Source organism: Oncorhynchus nerka, linkage group LG12, assembly GCF_034236695.1.
Source record: "Oncorhynchus nerka isolate Pitt River linkage group LG12, Oner_Uvic_2.0, whole genome shotgun sequence".
In the NCBI taxonomy this organism is placed as follows: Eukaryota; Metazoa; Chordata; class Actinopteri; order Salmoniformes; family Salmonidae; genus Oncorhynchus; species Oncorhynchus nerka.
Genome location: NC_088407.1, coordinates 77,650,298 through 77,668,877, shown reverse-complemented (window position 1 = coordinate 77,668,877; position 18,580 = coordinate 77,650,298). Strand labels below are relative to the sequence as shown.

At 45.0% G+C, this 18,580-nt stretch overlaps 1 protein-coding gene across 1 annotated transcript in view; it reads right to left on the bottom strand.

Moving 5' to 3' along the window:
* The window catches only part of LOC115138835 (metastasis-associated protein MTA1-like), an 84,088-nt gene extending 69,487 nt beyond the window's left edge, over positions 1-14,601 (bottom strand). The window contains exons 1-3 of the mRNA XM_065025812.1: positions 14,479-14,601; positions 14,296-14,386; positions 3,724-3,791 (exon numbers count right to left, since the gene is read on the bottom strand). Of these exons, the coding sequence (XP_064881884.1) occupies positions 3,724-3,791; positions 14,296-14,323 (96 nt within the window). The 5' untranslated portion in view covers positions 14,324-14,386; positions 14,479-14,601. The remainder of the gene's footprint in view (positions 1-3,723; positions 3,792-14,295; positions 14,387-14,478) is intronic.
* Between the last annotated feature and the right edge of the window lie 3,979 nt (positions 14,602-18,580).

Below are 18,580 nucleotides of genomic sequence, written 5' to 3'. Positions count from 1 at the left end.
TGTGCATCTGTAGAAGTTTGTGAGTGCTGCTGCGCCTTCTTCACGATACGGTCTGTGTGAGTGGACCAATTCAGTTTGTCTGTGATGTGTATGCCGAGGAACTTAAAACTTACTACCCTCTCCACTACTGTTCCATCGATGTGGATAGGGGGGTGTTCCCTCTGCTGTTTCCTGAAGTCCACAATCATCTCCTTAGTTTTGTTGACGTTGAGTGTGAGGTTATTTTCCTGACACCACACTCCGAGGGCCCTCACCTCCTCCCTGTAGGCCGTCTCGTCGTTGTTGGTAATCAAGCCTACCACTGTTGTGTCGTCCGCAAACTTGATGATTGAGTTGGAGGCGTGCGTGGCCACGCAGTCGTGGGTGAACAGGGAGTACAGGAGAGGGCTCAGAACGAACCCTTGTGGGGCCCCAGTGTTGAGGATCAGCGGGGAGGAGATGTTGTTGCCTACCCTCACCACCTGGGGGCGGCCCGTCAGGAAGTCCAGTACCCAGTTGCACAGGGCGGGGTCGAGACCCAGGGTCTCGAGCTTGATGACGAGCTTGGAGGGTACTATGGTGTTGAATGCCGAGCTGTAGTCGATGAACAGCATTCTCACATAGGTATTCCTCTTGTCCAGATGGGTTAGGGCAGTGTGCAGTGTGGTTGAGATTGCATCGTCTGTGGACCTATTTGTGCGGTAAGCAAATTGGAGTGGGTCTAGGGTGTCAGGTAGGGTGGAGGTGATATGGTCCTTGACTAGTCTCTCAAAGCACTTCATGATGACAGAAGTGAGTGCTACGGGGCGGTAGTCGTTTAGCTCAGTTACCTTAGCTTTCTTGGGAACAGGAACAATGGTGGCCCTCTTGAAGCATGTGGGAACAGCAGACTGGTATAGGGATTGATTGAATATGTCCGTAAACACACCGGCCAGCTGGTCTGCGCATGCTCTGAGGGCGCGGCTGGGGATGCCGTCTGGGCCTGCAGCCTTGCGAGGGTTAACACGTTTAAATGTCTTACTCACCTCGGCTGCAGTGAAGGAGAGACCGCATGTTTTCGTTGCAGGCCGTGTCAGTGGCATTGTATTGTCCTCAAAGCGGGCAAAAAAAGTTAATTAGTCTGCCTGGGAGCAAGACATCCTGGTCCGTGACTGGGCTGGATTTCTTCTTGTAGTCCGTGATTGACTGTAGACCCTGCCACATGCCTCTTGTGTCTGAGCCGTTGAATTGAGATTCTACTTTGTCTCTGTACTGACGCTTAGCTTGTTTGATAGCCTTGCGGAGGGAATAGCTGCACTGTTTGTATTTGGTCATGTTACCAGACACCTTGCCCTGATTAAAAGCAGTGGTTCGCGCTTTCAGTTTCACGCGAATGCTGCCATCAATCCACGGTTTCTGGTTAGGGAATATTTTAATCGTTGCTATGGGAACGACATCTTCAACGCACGTTCTAATGAACTCGCACACCGAATCAGCGTATTCGTCAATATTGTTATCTGATGCAATACGAAACATATCCCAGTCCACGTGATGGAAGCAGTCTTGGAGTGTGGAGTCAGCTTGGTCGGACCAGCGTTGGACAGACCTCAGCGTGGGAGCCTCTTGTTTTAGTTTCTGTCTGTAGGCAGGGATCAACAAAATGGAGTCGTGGTCAGCTTTTCCGAAAGGGGGGCGGGGCAGGGCCTTATATGCGTCGCGGAAGTTAGAGTAACAATGATCCAAGGTTTTTCCACCCCTGGTTGGGCAATCGATATGCTGATAAAATTTAGGGAGTCTTGTTTTCAGATTAGCTGTGCTGCCATCCTGTTAGAAGGTAACAGATTATTTTATTACAATGGTTAAATTGGATTTTCATTGTGTTCAATGGTGTTATTTGCCCCCTAGTGGCGCTTTCTGGTACTTAGAAAGACAACGCAAACGGGAAGTAGAATTTGTTTTGCACGCATAGAAGCAGCTACAAACAACGCTACGGTGCAGGTCTTTCAATGTAGTTATTTCTTGTCACGCTTCAGCCTTGGAAAAATATTTGTTTGTAAGTTCGATTCAAGCATTTAGCTAATGATGATAATCTTGTTATTGATAGAGTTTCTTACATATCAATGTTGGTTGCATTTACTCACAAATTGCAATGCCTTTTGTGTATGTCGTTAGCTGTATTACTTTGCTCATGCGTCATGCAAACGAATTGTAAAATATACAATACTGTAGTTTTGTTACTGTTTCTAGTGTAATATGCTTTGTTATTCTAAATAGATGGTTATACATTAGAGTAATGAAAGGAGCAATTATCATATGGTTAACAATTAGCTATATGGTTTGGCATCATGCCAGATGCATGGTACCTTAGCGCGTGCTTTGTATTTATGCAACTTCAAATGTTTAATGTACAGCTACAGTATGTCGGTGTGAATTGAACACTAAAGTATATTCTTTTCTGTATTTTGCAGTTTCACAACATAAACGTTTTCAATATATTCATTCAAGAAAAGTCACGCCTTGGGAGTTTTATTGAAGACTTAGTTGTTAGCTATCTGTCTAGTTTTGCATGGGAACGCAACTCAAGGGCAGAATATTAGCCTTGTTAAAATCCCCAGCTACAATGAATGCAGCCTCCGGATAAATGGTTTCCAGTTTGCAAAGAGTTAAATAAAGTTCGTTCAGAGCCATCGATGTGTCTGCTTGGGGGGGAATATATACGGCTGTGATTATAATCGAAGAGAATTCTCTTGGTAGATAATGCGGTCTACATTTGATTGTGAGGAATTCTAAATCAGGTGAACAGAAGGATTTGAGTTCCTGTATGTTTCTTTCATCACACCATGTCTCGTTAGCCATGAGGCATACGCCCCCGCCCCTCTTCTTACCAGAAAGATGTTTGTTTCTGTCGGCGCGATGCGTGGAGAAACCCGTTGGCTGCACCGCCTCGGATAGCGTCTCTCCAGTGAGCCATGTTTCCGAGCAAAGAACGTTACAGTCTCTGATGTCCCTCTGGAATGCTACCCTTGCTCGGATTTCATCAACCTTGTTGTCAAGAGACTGGACATTGGCAAGAAGAATGCTAGGGAGTGGTGCACGGTGTGCCCGTCTCCGGAGTCTGACCAGAAGACCGCCTCGTTTCCCTCTTTTTCGGAGTCGTTTTTTTGGGTCGCTGCATGGGATCCATTCCGTTGTCCTGTTTGTAACGCAGAACACAGGATCCGCGTCGCGAAAAACATATTCTTGGTCGTACTGATGGTGAGTTGACGCTGATCTTATATTCAGTAGTTCTTCTCGACTGTATTTAATGAAACCTAAGATGACCTGGGGTACTAATGTAAGAAATAACACGTAAAAAAACAAAAAACTGCATAGTTTCCTAGGAACGCGAAGCGAGGCGGCCATCTCTGTCGGCGCCGGAATATGTATGTCTGTGTCCAGTATGAAGGAAGTAAGACGTAGTTTTGTGAGTCAATGCTAACTATTATTAGCACAATGACTGGAAGTCTATGGGTATCTGCTAGCAAATGCGCTAGCGCTAGTTTGCAACTTCCTTCAAATGGCACACAGAAACATAAAAATGGTATCCACGAGGTCATCTGACTCTTGGGAAGTAGATAAAAGGGCCAAAATCCCGAAGTGTCCCTTTAATCACAGCAGACAGACACTAGTCTCCAGTACCTTCAAACAGCCAAACATTGAGGACAGTTGGCACCTGTCTGGACTCGAGACTTTGCGCGCACGCACACACACACACCACGGTCTCACCTTGTTGAGCTCTTCTATCCGCCGAATCAGCAGTGGGTTACTGGATGAGTTTTCAAAATAAACATAATCTGTGGAGGAAGAAGGAAGAAAGGAGGGAGAGAGAACGTCAGTACAGTGTCTTAACAAAGTTACTCTGTATATCCAACTGACAGACAGTGGCAACTGGATTCTCACTGAGTGGTTTAGCCCCTCTGACCAATGGATGACTTCAATAGCTTGTTGTACAGTAAATCAAAACATGTGCCGACCCACAATTCAATATTTTTTTCCTTTTTCCATTACCAGCTCCCTCTACCTCAGTCTGTGCTCTTGACCCAGTTCCTTCTCTCCCCTCTCCCATTGCTCTCCTATCCCATTCCTTCCCCTCCCATTGCTCTCCTCCCCTCTCCTCCTCCTCCTCTCCCATCCATCCCCTGCTCTCCCATCCCATCCCCCCTGCTCTCCCCTCTTGCTCTGCTCTCCCATCCCCTCCATCCCTGCTCTCCCATCCCCCTGCTCTCCCTCCCATTGCTCTCCCTCCCTCCCTCTCCCCCTGCTCTCCTATCCCCTCCACCCTGCTCTCCTACCCCAATGCTCTCCCCTCTCCCCCTGCTTTCCGTCCCCTCCCATTCCTCTCCCCTATCCCTTCTCCCCTGCTCTCCTATCCCCTCCACCCTGCTCTCCTACCCCAATGCTCTCCCTTCTCCCCTGCTCTCCCATCCCTCCATCCCCTGCTCTCCCATCCCCCTCCAATCCCCCTGCTCTCCCACCCCCCCACTTCTCTCCCATCCCCTCCAATCCCCCTCTCATTGCCCCCCCTCCCCCTGCTCTCCTATCCCCTCCACCCTGCTCTCCTACCACAATGCTCTCCCATCCCCCACTCCTCTCTCCCCGATCTTGGCCCAGCTCCAGGCCCATAGCAGCCTCAGTACTCAGCCTGACATCCCTTTAGGCCCTGGGCTTGGTAGGGTGCCTAGTCTTAACCCTGCATGCGTCTTGGCTAACGTCAGATTATCACACCGCACACTTGGTAGGCTGCCTGGAGCTAAACCCTCCCTCGTCTCCTCCTCTATTCTCCTCCACCCCCCCAACCTCCACAGTCTACTCCCACCCCTCAACCCTCCGTAGTCCCCTACTCTCTCACCTCCACAGTCTACTCCCACCCCTCAACCCTCCACACTACCTAGACTAAGCCCTCCAACGTCCCACCTCCACACTACCTAGACTAAGCCCTCCAACGTCCCCCCTCCACTACCTAGACTAAGCCCTCCAACGTCCCACCTCCCACTACCTAGACTAAGCCCTCCAACGTCCCCCTCCACACTACCTAGACTAAGCCCTCCAACGTCCCCCTCCACACTACCTAGACTAAGCCCTCCAACGTCCCCCTCCACACTACCTAGACTAAGCCCTCCAACGTCCCACCTCCACACTACCTAGACTAAGCCCTCCAACGTCCCCCCTCCACACTACCTAGACTAAGCCCTCCAACGTCCCCCCTCCACACTACCTAGTCGACCCCTATCCAGGCCTCCCATTTTCATGCCTTGCAGCAAAAGTGGCTGTTGTGCCATGAACATAATAATTATAATTCCATTCTCCCGTCTGCCAATCACCCTGTTCCGAAGCACCTCTCACTCACATGGCTCTTTCAGATATCTCAATTCTTATTAGCCAATGCCCGTCACATGATCGGGTCCTTCTCACAGGCATCGCAGCTGCGAAGTAGGCTACTAGTGAAGACAGATCGGGGAGGAAACGGAGCACATCCTTATCAAATTCGAAGACGGTAGAAGAACTGTCCACATTTGACTTTTCGTAAGCAAACAAGATGAGTAACAAACAACAAAAGCACTAGCCTGTCAATCGACTGTCCCCCATAGTACAAAAGTTGACCAATTCTATTAGTCAGCTTGTCATTCCGGGCGAGAAATAAATACACCAAAAAGACTGGGACAGTTGTGTGACGATAGATTCCAAATGAATAAACCCACTGTACATCAAAAACATTTTAAAAAACAATTACGCTGATGCAACAGATCAGAACATTTAGCTTAAAATGTTGATAAGCTATTAGGCTATTTCTTCACATTATAAGCGCAGCAACGCGCACAAGCCAGTAAGCCATGTCTATAAGCACGAATGTTCCAAAATGCAATTAGCGGGAATACACCGGTTCTCCAAATTGTGCCGCAAATGAGAGCGGTTTCATAAAAGCGAGATGAAAATCTCCTTTAGAAATGTAGAAAGAGAGAAGATGTAGAAAGAGAGAAGATGTAGAAATGCAACAACTAGCACAGGGTTGTTAATATCACTAGGAGTGTGTCTTTGGCTGCTGGACAACAAAGGAAAATTGAGAACATGAGAGAAATGCTGGTTTAAATGGCATATGAGGAAGTGTTTATAAAACAATCCTCTTAACATTCCTATGGTCAGAACATGGTAAAACATATATAAATATATAAAAGTCCAGGTTTTGAACAATTGCATTTATGGTTAAATAGTTTTTAAAAATGATAAGTGCCTCTGCTCAGATTGCAAGGTGGGTAATGTGGTGCGGAACAGGCCCATCTCTGCTATCTGAAAACAGTGGCGCTAGTACTACAGAATCAAGCCTTAAATGTCCATGTTCATTATCCTGCATTCTAATTGTTAAACAAGACTGCTGTGTGTGTGTGTGTGTGTGTATCTGTAAATACATTTTAAAAAGTCTCATTAAAGTTTGGCTACATTTTCAGGCACCTTCCTCCTGCCAGTGTCAGTGTAGACATGACAAACTGTAACCAATTCCCATAGGCTATCACCTACCCTTTGACCTGTAGGCTAATTACTTATGTACACTTACATACATTTGTGTTTTTCGTAACAGAACAGCTAGTCTTTTTTTAGGTTTTCAAATCTATTTAAAATTGTCAATTTGCCCCTGAAAATCACATAATTCCAGGCCTGCCCCATTCCCTCCAGTCCGAGTCTTCGTCTCGTCTGAGTAGGTCTCCACTCTCCCAGGAAGGGAGGAACACACACACACATACTTCAGGGTCCATGTAAACAAAGAGCGAGAGAAAGATGGGATGGGAGAGAGAAACAGAGAGGGGCTCCTAGAAAACCAACAACATACAAGCAGAAAACTGTTATACAGCCAAAACACAGAACATGCTCCATGCAGACCAAACTGTCTGTCTGCCTACCCTCCTGCCATCTCAGCCTACATGTGCCCACAGCCAGAGTCTGCTACAACCACCCCTCCCCCACTGCCAGCCTCAGCCAATCACGGGCCCTCATCAACCGCTACGTCACAGTGCAGTCAAATATCCTCTGAGCCAATCATACCATGTTGCTGAGCTGAGACCCAAAGAGACAGTCAGCCCGCTCTGAGTGGAACCAAACCAGGCCAGAGTCAGACGTGTAGAGAGACAGACAAACAGAGAAGGAATGAGAAAGAGCCAGACAGACATCGACTGACAGATAAGCAGAAATAAGTAAATAAGTAAGCAATTAAAAACAGACAAAGACATGGGCATAGGGACTAGCGGGAGAAACAGACGAGAGGTAGAGAACATCCTCCCACGCAAGTCCAGTCCACACTTACACAGCGGTATGTTCTTGTGGAGAGGAGCAGACACCACAGGCCATATCAGGGTCAGTCTCAGTGTGCAGGGATATGGTATGGGGGTTACTATGGCAATGGCAGTCAGGTAATTCAATCCCCCACTGAACCTATCACACTCTTCTTTTCCCACTTACTCTCCAACTCTCATATACACTCGGTCCATCCATCTCACTAAAATAGGTCCTGCGTTTCCTCTTATGAACAACAGCCAAACATACTATGATAACCTGTGCTGTCCGTGACTGTTGGGAAATAGGTGGAGGCGATGCCTTCTATCAGACACACGGTGTCATGTTCTCTCTCTCTCTCTCTAGAACCTGCAGCAATCCTGCTGACAATCTATGCTGTGTGTTTACCACCTGTGTGATGGAGTCTGTTCGGCTCCATGGAGACGCAGTGTGTGTGTGTGTGTGTGTGTACAGTTGTGCCCACCTCTGTGTGGCCGCAGGTCATTTGTTTGTCACCTAACCATCACACAATATGTTACTGATCTGCTGAGGAAATGTTTTACAGTTGTTTCTGCTGTTATATATCACATCTCTATCACAGTGACTGGCCGTCGGGGGACTTGTCACTGAAGACAGTGATGCTCTTTGTCCTAACAGTGTTCTTCATAGAAACATCGATCCCACCATGGGCTATCTCTGCATGACATGAAGCCTATTCTGATGAGCCAATCCCATTTGTCAGGAAGATGCCATGTGACCGTGCCATGGGTTTTTTTTTTGTTTCACAGGAGAGCCAATCCAACTAAACACTTAGTAGAGCTTGTTCAAGCAACTAGCTGGATCCTCTCCTGGCCTTTGATCCCAAGGCCTGAGACTACACGCCTACAGGGAAAGTAGGTATGATGGCAATTAGGTGATAATTTAGTGTGAGCCAAGAAAATAAGCTGAAGATGCCAGGTAGATAATGCTGATCAAGCAACAGACGCTCTGGATAAGAGCGTCTGCTAAATGACTTAAATGTAAATGTAAATGTTAACTCTCCTCTGATGTAAGGAGGAAGGGTACACTGGATTTTGTTAAGGGTAATGTTCAGGGACACTCAATGCCAGGACAACTCATCTGTGTTGGATATTATGATGGTACAGGTAACTGTCAAAATAATGGAAACATTTAAGTAAATGAGGGATACAAAGTATATTGAAAGCAGGTGCTCCCACACAGGTATGGTTCCTAAGTTAATGAAGCAATTAACATCCAAACATGCTTTAGGATCATCTATAAATATGATGGGGAGGCCATTATTTTGACTACCATGGCTATGCCCCCATAGGATGACAATGTCCCCATCCACAGGGCACGAGTCGTCACTGAATGGTTTGATGAGCATGAAAACGATGTAAACCATTCGCAATGGCCGTCTCAGTCACCAGATCTCAACGCAATTTAACACTTACGGGAGATTCTGGAATGGCGTCTGAGACAGCGGTTTCCACCACCATCAACAAAAACACACACAAAAAATGAAATTTCTCGTGAAGAAGTGTCGCATCCTTCCAATAGAGTTGAAGCTGTTCTGGCTCTTTGTGGCCAAATGCCCTACTTATATATATATATATATATATGTTGGCGTTTTCTTTATTTTGGCAGTTACCTGTAGTTCACAATAATGATGTGTGACTAACATCCAATAACGACCATCCAGACTCTTGTTTTAAAAATGTTCCTTGGGTTTTGGAGGATAAAATGTTCAGGGTACCTAAATGCCAGAGGTGGCTCTCTCTCTCTGGAAGAGTGATGTACTAGAAAAGACAAATGATCTATTGGATGAGGGCCTCCCGGGTGGCGCAGTGGTCTAAGGCCTGATCTAATGGGGGAACCAAAGACATTAGGGCCTGGCGAGCGTACTGTGTTCATACTTCAGCCACAAGGAAAGTCCTCAGTGCCTCTGATGATCTAGCATTGTCTTGCTAAGTGTTAGCCATCTTTGAGAGGAGCCAGGTTTGTTTTGATGCCAGCCAAGCCAAGGCCTTAGACTGGAGGAGGGGACAAGGCAGCCACAGAGGCATCTGTTTTATCCTGGATCCTTGCACAGAGCTTCAAAGCGTGTCATGGGTGCTTCTTCTGACAATGGTTCACTAACATGTGGGACTCTCTTCAGAACCCTAATTGTGAGCAAAGCCATTTCTGAACATCAGTGTACTGCCATTTTACCGAAGAGCTAAGGCAATGACTGGGGCGGCAGGTCCAAACAGGGGACCTATGGTGAATGTAGAGGGTCAGAAGAGAACCGTCCACCACTTGGTGCCTGGTTCCTCCCTAGTTTCCAGCCTTCTAGGGAGTTATTCCTGGCCACCGTGCTTCTGCATTGCTTGCTCTTTTGGGTTCTAGGCTGGGTAACTGCTGATGTAAAAAGAGTTTTATAAATGTTATTGACATGGAAATTAAAAAACATTTCCCTCCTTAAAATCTATGCCTACTTTTACTATCTTGGTACTGATTGATTGGCCATAAATCAGAGCTTCTTGAGAAGCGGTCAAACAGTTCCATCATTCCTAAAATGAGTGTAAAGCAAGTGAATCTACTGTCAAAAGTTGCATTTCCAGCTATCAATTAAAATGATCTGCTGGAAACAGGGGGAAAAATGTAGCTCGTCTCAGTGTGCACCGAGTGACTGTTTAACACAGAAGAAGAGTGGCTTCAATTCACCGGTTTCCACAACAACTCATGGGTCTCTTCTATACAGCAGCATGGGCCTGATTGCATGCAGACAGGCACAACTACACACACACAATCCTCACCATTTCAACACAGTGCCTGAACCAAACCGTAGGCTATTTTTTTTATGAAAGCTAGCTATCTTAACAGTGAGTTGTCTCACTTGTCTGAAAAACAACTTGTTCAGAACAGCCGACAGCCAGTTGACATGTATGAATAATAAGAGTGGGAAGACTAGGCTGTGTTGTTATAAAGTATTGTCTCCTCCATGACTGGTCCCATTGACCCCATCTGTCACATTCACAATCTACAACTGGTGCTGCTGACACTGTTGTTGAGGTTATGGAATTTTGGTTGATGGTTATTGGTCAGCAAAATGACCGTGGTCACCGTTAACAATTGTTTGAAAACATTTTTAAAAAACAGAACAAAAATATAAAAACGCAACATGTAAAGTGTTTGTCCAATGTTTTATGAGCTGAAATAAAAGACCCCAGAAATGTTACAGACGCACAAAGCTTATTTCTCTCAAAATGTTGTGCACAAATGTGTTTGCATTCCTGTTAGTGAGCATTTCTCCAATGCCAAGATAATCCATCCACCTGACAGGTGTGGCATATCAAGAAGATGATTAAACAGGATGATCATTACACACGTGCACCTTGTGCTGGGGACAATAAAAGGTCACTAAAATGTGCAGTTGTGTCACAACACAATGCCACAGATGTCTCAAGTTGAGGGGAGTGTGCAATTGGCCTGCTGACTGCAGGAATGTCCACTAGAGCTGTTGCCAGAGAATGTAATGTTAATTTCTCTACTCTAATCCGCCTCCATTGTAATTTTTGAGAATTTGGAAGTATGTCCAACCGGCCTCACAACCGCAGACCACATGTAACCAGCCCAGGACCTCCACATCCAGTTTTCACCTGCGGGATCATCTGAGACCAGCCACCCGGACATCTGATGAAACTGAGGAGTATTTCTGTCTGTAATAAAGCACTTTTGTGGGGGAAAAACTCCTGATTGGCTCGGCATGGATCCCATGTGGGTGGGCCTATGTCCTCCCAGGCCCCACCCATGACTGCGTCCCTGTCCAGTCAAGTGAAATTCATGGATTAGGCCCTAATGAATTTATTTAAATTGACTGATTTCCTTATATGAACTGTAACTCAGTAAAAGCAGACTTTTGAGTTTTTATTCAGTGTAAATTTTGTATATATATATAGTGGGACAAAAAAAGTATTTAGTCAGCCACAAGTTCTCCCACTTAAAAAGATGAGGCCTGTAATTTTCATCATAAGTACACTTCATCATAGGTACACTACAGACAAAATGAGAAAAAAAAATCCAGAAAATCATATTGTAGGATTTTTAATGAATTTATTTGCAAATTATGGTGGAAAATAAGTATTTGGCCAATAACAAAAGTTTGTCAATACTTTGTTATATACCCTTTGTTGGCAATGACAGAGGTCAAACATTTTCTGTAAGTCTTCACAAGGTTTTTACACACTGTTACTGGTATTTTGGCCCATTCCTCCATGCAGATCTCCTCTAGAGCAGTGATGTTTTGGGGCTGTTGCTGGGAAACAGACTTTCAACTCCCTCCAAAGATTTTCTATGGTGTTGAGATCTGGAGACTGGCTAGGCCACTCCAGGACCTTGAAATGCTTCTTACGAAGCCACTCCTTCGTTGCCTGGGCGGTGTGTTTGGGATCATTGTCATGCTGAAAGACCCAGCCACGTTTCATATTCAATGCCCTTGCTGATGGAAGGAGGTTTTCACTCAAAATCTCACGATACATGGCCCCATTCATTCTTTCCTTTACACGGATTAGTCGTCCTGGTCAATTTGCAGAAAAACAGCCCCAAATCATGATGTTTCCACCCCCATGCTTCACAGTAGGTATGGTGTTCTTTGGATGCAACTCAGCATTCTTTGTCCTCCAAACACGACGAGTTGAGTTTTAACCAAAAACTTATATTTTGGTTTCATCTGACCATATGACATTCTCCCAATCTTCTTCTGGATCATCCAAATGCTCTCTAGCAAACTTCAGACGGGCTTGGACATGTACTGGCTTAAGCAGGGGGACATGTCTGGCACTGCAGGATTTGAGTCCCTGGCGGCGTAGTGTGTTACTGATGGTAGGCTTTATTACTTTGGTCCCAGCTCTCTGCAGGTCATTCACTAGGTCCTCCCGTGTGGTTCTGGGATTTTTGCTCACAGTTCTTTTGATCAATTTTACCCCACAGGGTGAGATCTTGCGTGGAGCCCCAGATCGAGGGAGATTATCAGTGGTCTTGTATGTCTTCCATTTCCTAATAATTGCTCCCACAGTTGATTTCTTCAAACCATGCTGCTTACCTATTGCAGATTCAGTCTTCCCAGCCTGGTGCAGGTCTACAATTTTGTTTCTGGTGTCCTTTGACAGCTCTTTGGTCTTGGCCATAGTGGAGTTTGGAGTGTGACTGTTTGAGGTTGTGGACAGGTGTCTTTTATAATGGTAACAAGTTCAAGCAGGTGCCATTAACACAGGTAACGAGTGGAGGACAGAGGAGCCTCTTAAAGAAGACGTTACAGGTCTGAGAGAGCCAGAAATCTTGCTTGTTTGTAGGTGACCAAATACTTATTTTCCACCATCATTTGCAAATAAATTCATTAAAAATCCTACAATGTGATTTCCTGGCTTTTTTTTCTCATTTTGTCTGTCATAGTTGAAGTGTACCTATGATGAAAATTATAGGCCTCTCATTTTTTTAAGTGGGAGAACTTGCACAATTGGTGGCTGACTAAATACTTTTTTGCCCCACTGTATGTATGTATGTATATGCAACAATTTCACTGAGTTACAGTTCATAAGAAATCAGTCAATTGAAATAAATTAATTAGGCCTTAATCTATTGATTTCACGACAGGGAATACAGATATGCATCTGATACCTAAAAAAAAAGGCCTTAGGATCTCATTGCGATATTTTAGAGCATTCTAATTGCCATCGATAAAATGTAATTGTATTTGTTGTCCGTAGCTTATGCCTGCCCGCCCGTACCACAACCCCACCCGTGGGGCACTCTGTTCATGACGTCGACATCAGAAAAACACTCACCCATGACCCCATACATGTGCCAAATTCTCTAAAACGAAGTTGGAGGTGGCTTATGGTAGAGAAATTCACATCAAATTATCTGGCAACAGCTCTGATGGACATTCCTGCAGTCAGCATGCCAATTGCACACTCCCTCAAAACTTGAGACATCTATTGTGTTGTGTGACAAAACTGCATATTTTAGAGTGGCCTTTTATTGTCCCCAACACAAGATGCACCTGTGTACTGACCATGCTGTTTAATCAGCTTCTTGATATGCCATACCTGTCAGGTGGATGAATTATCTTGGTAAAGGAGAAATGTAAACACATTTGTTGACAAAATTTGAGAGAAATACACTGTTTGTGCATATGGAACATTTCTGGGATATTTTATTTCCATTTATGAAACCAACACTTTACACACAGTTGTGGTCCAACAAAATGTTCACACTAGCTAACAAGCTTGGTTTAAAAGCTGTGGCTTGACTAACGTTTGCCTACTAGATACAGTCACCAATTTGTTGTCAGACTCCTGTTCAAATGTATTGCAGGAGAGTGAAACACCTGACCCCAGTCTTCTAACTATAATCAATCCCCCAACACTAAAATATCCAGGTGAGTTGGATAGCTAGACTCAGGTAAATTAACTCAACCTGAACCTGAGTAGACTAAATTGTAATTTATTATAATTCTGAAAGGCACCTTATTTAAGTTAGCTAACTTCAGAGACCAGCAGTAGTCATCCTGCCCTGCCTCATAACGCTCGTACCAGAGATAGTATTAAATTAGTTTAATACTAATTCCTTTAATTCTGACTCACTCTATCCAGAGCCAAATAACATGTTAGCAACCTAGCTAGCTAACGTTTGGTAGCTGACTGGCAAGCCAAACTTTACTTTTAAAAGCGAATCGCGGTTGAACTATTTTAGTGAAAACAAATGCTGTTAGGCCTACCAAAGACGATCATATTGGTTTGTGTAACAACAATAGCGATACGGGATGGAAACAACAACAATAAAAACCCGGGGTCGATCCCTAGCGCTACGAGACTCCCCTTCATCACCATCCTCCTCCTCACACAGTCACCATCGTCTTCATCACTCTGACTGAAACACAAGGCGCTTTAGGAAATAAAAGGAAGGGTAAAAACATGCTGCAAATCCTGCGACGAACCGGACGAGCGCAACATAAAGGATACAAAATTGTCCCAAAATGTGTTCCCCCCTTACCTCCAACCCGGTACATGTTCGCTGCCATGACTGCCCCGGGTCCTGGCGTCTCCAGGTAGGGTTAGCTGTCGCTGTGTTACCACTGCCGCCGCTGTGTGTTGGAAAATGGTGGATTGATCAATACGAAGCAAACTAGCCAAGAGATCTTAAAGAGACAGTACACGTTATTTCTCAAAAACCTACTTCTCTGGGGCTACTGTATTTTAATTGAGTCGGACTTGGGTAACCCGCGTAAAATTTGGATACGGTTGGTAACAAAGCGGTTTCCCTTGGAGGTCGGTGCAGGAACGAGGAGTGGGCAGACGCTAAATCGGCGGAATTGGGAAGGGGAGGAGGGCACTATTCAGCGTCACTGCCCTCTCACTACCCGCCTCCCTCACACAACACAACAATGCTGTTGCTGGTGTGACCTTGCTGGTTACTTACCTCAGACTCACTACTAGATGGAAAATGTATAAAGTATTCAACTGTTTAGCTGTTTGATTGAATTAAACTTTCATATGAGTAGACTACAATGGTTTTGTGTGGTCAATTCCTTTTAAATGTCTGTTAATCTCCCTTGGCCTCATTGCCCCATCATGTTCAAACGGAAGACAGAGGCGGAGATGGATAATGTTGTAGTCTTAGGCTACATTAACTATATATAACAACCTCTGTTTTCAATGTGTTTTTTATTACTATCAGACAAAGGAGAGTTTCAAATCACATTAATTCTCTTCATCATTCATTTGTTTTCTAAAGGATAAGAGTAAAACAGAATTAGGCAACACGTCCTGAACTGTCCTGAACTGCTAGGCCAACATTGACATCACACAACAGCTAATTCTGAACAGAATTGGGTAAAACGTCATTAGGAGATGTGCTGTTTAGGATAGTTTGATAAAATAGTTAGGTACCCACTACCCACACAGTAGTCTTTCTGGTTTGGACAGCTTCAATGATGCCTCATCTAGAGAGCTGTGTTGTGTGATATGTCTGGGTCCAAGCAAGGAGATTATTACTATGAAAACATGTCAGAGGCCAGGGAGATAGACAGGCAGGAGGGAAGGCAGACCGAGACAGACACAGAGATGGACAGAAACAGTAACAGACAGGCAAGCAGACAGACAGAGAGACAGAGGTAGACAGACAGACAGACAGGCAGGCAGACTGACAGACCAACACAACAGCAGAGAGGCAGAGAGAGCCAGACAGACAAAAAGACAGATGGACACAGAGAGACAGACCGACAGAGACACAGATAGATAGGGCATTTTATTGCAGAGATTGTCTCCTAGGTCTCTGGTTCTTCCTCTGATGGTGTACTGAATCTGTACTGTGTTTGGCGAGGTGGTTTTAAATATAAATGGAGGCTTGGAGGAAGTCTGTGGTTAACATCTGATCTATATCATATGGAAACCTCAATTACTAAGCCAAGTGTATAGGGACCAAAATCTGCAGTCATGTGACCATGGTAAGCCAATCACAGGTCTCTATATATTTTTTTACCTCAAATGCACTCACAGTGAAGTAGTTCTATGTAACAGGTATAGTATTGTCTACTTGCACATTCAATATTAAGTAACATTGTGTGTTAGTGTGTTAGTGCGCGCTTGTGTATGTGTGTGCTGTAGGGTGGCACTTCTATACATTTACTGACATTGTTGTCCAGTTTATTGGATTTACAACCAGACAGCATCCTCTTGTGACTACACTATCCTAGCCTGCATTCATCAACAGGATCTAATCCAAGACAATCTGCTCTCACATTCTTCGTTAACAACAGGTGTAGACTAACAATGAAATGCTTGCAGGCCCTTCCCAACAATGCAGCGATATAGAAATAATAGAAAATTAATAACAAGTAATAATAAATACACAATGAGTAATGCTATATACACGGTGCACCAGTACCGAGGTGATGTGCAGGGGTATGAGGTAATTGAAGTATACAGTATATGTACTTATAGGTAGGTTTAAAGTGACTAGGCAACAGGATAGATACTAAACAGTAGCAGCAGCGTATGTGATGAGTAAAAATGGTTAACTAACAACTATTTAGTAGTCTTATGGCTTGTTGGTTCCAGACTTGGTGCATTGGTACCTCTTGCCGTGCAGTGGCTGGAGTCTTTGACCATTTTAGGGCCTTCGTCTGACACTGCCTGGTATAGAGGTCCTGGATTTCAGGGAGCTCAGCCCCAGTGATGTACTGGGCTTTACACAGTTGCCATCCCAAATGGTGATGCAGCCAGTCAAGATGCTCTCAATGGTGCAGCTGTAGAACTTTGAGGATCTGAGGGCCCATGCCAAAACTTTTCAGCCTCCTGAGAGGGAAGAGCCGTTTTCATGCCCTCTTCACGACTCTGTTGGTTTGTGTGGACTGTAATAGATCCTTAGGGATGTGGACACAGAGGAAGTCTCCACCCGCTCCAACACAGCCCTGTCGATGTGACTGGGGGCATGCTCGGCCCTCTGTTTCCTGTAGTCCACGATCAGCTCCTTTTGTCTTCCTGACGTTTAGGGAGAGGTTGTTGTCCTGGCCAGGTCACTGACCTCCTCCCTATAGGCTGTCTCGTCATCGTCGGTGATCAGGCCTAACACCGTTGTGTCGTCAGCAAACTTAAGGATGGTTTTGGAGTCATGTGTTGTCACGCAGTCGTGGGTGTACAGGGAGGGGACTAAGCACATACCCCTGAGGGGACCCCTCAACGTGGCGGATGTGTTGTTGCCTCCACTTACCACCTGGGGGTGGCCCATCAGGAATTCCAGAATTCAGTTGCAGAGAGAGGTGTTCAGTCCCAGGGTCCCTAGCTTAGTGATGAGCTTGAAGGACACTATGGTGTTGAACATTGAGCTGTAGTCAATGAACAGCATTCTCACATACAGTATATCACAAAAGTGAGTACACCCCTCACATTTTTGTAAATATTTGAGTGTATCTTTTCATGTGACAACACTGAAGAAATGACACTTTGCTACAATGTAAAGTAGTGAGTGTACAGCTTGTATAACAGTGTAAATGTGTTGTCCCCTCAAAATAACTCAACACACAGCCATTAATGTCTAAACCGCTGGCAACAAAAGTGAGTACACCCCTAAGTGAAAATGTCATTTCTTCAGTGTTGTCACATGAAAAGATATACTCAAATATTTACAAAAATGTGAGGGGTGTACTCACTTTTGTGATATACTGTAGGTGTTCCTCTTGTCCAGTTGGGATAGGGCAGTGTGGAGTGCAATAGAGAATGCATAATCTGTGGATCTGTTGGGGCAGTATGTGAGTTGGAGTGGGTCCAGGGTGTCTGTGATGAGGGTGTTGATGTGAGCCATGACCAGCATTTCAAAGCCTTTAATGGCTACAGATGTGTGCTATTGGGCGATAGTCAATGCTATTGGGCGATAGTCAATGGAAAAGGCTGATTTTTATGGAATATCTACATAGATATTGGAAAGAGGAGTGGGAGGCCCCCGTGCACAACTGAGCAAGAGGACAAGGGCATTAGAGTGTTTAGTTTGAGAAACAGACAACTCACAAGTTCTCAACCGGCAGCTTCATTAATTAAATAGTACCCGCAAAACACCAGTCTCAACGTCAACAGTGAAGAGGCGACTCCGGGATGCTGGCCTTCTAGGCAGAGTTGCAAAGAAAAAGCCATATCTCAGAATGGCCAATAAAAATAAAAGATTAAGATGGGCAAAATAACACAGACACTGGACAGAGGAACTCCCGAGTCGTCTCTTCACTGTTGATGTTGAGATTCGTGTTTTGCGGGTACTATTTAATGAAGCTGCCAGTTGAGGACTGTTTAATTGCTGTGCTAGCTGTGCTAACATAATTGCAAAAGGGTTTTCTAATGATCAATTATCCTTTTAAAATGATAAACTTGGATTAGCTAACACAATGTGCCATTGGAACACAGGAGTGATGGATGCTGATAATAGGCCTTTTGAACAGTATTGTAGGTATTACAGAGTGGTTCAGAGAGAGGTTGAATATGTGAAGGAAGACACTTGCCAGCTGGCCAGCGCATGCTCTGGTAATCCGTCTGGCCCTGCTGCCTTGTGAATGTTAACCTGTTTAAAGTTTTACTCTCATCGACTATGGAGAGCTTGATCACACAGTCGCCCTGAACAGCTGGTGCTCTCATGCATGGTTCAGTGTTGCTTGCCTCGAAGTTAGCATAGAAGGCATTAAGCTCATCTGGTAGGCTCACGTCACTGGGCAGTTTGCGGCTGGGTTTCCTTTTATAATCCGTGATAGTTTGCAAGCCCTGCCACATCCGACGAGCGTCCGAGCCGGCGTAGT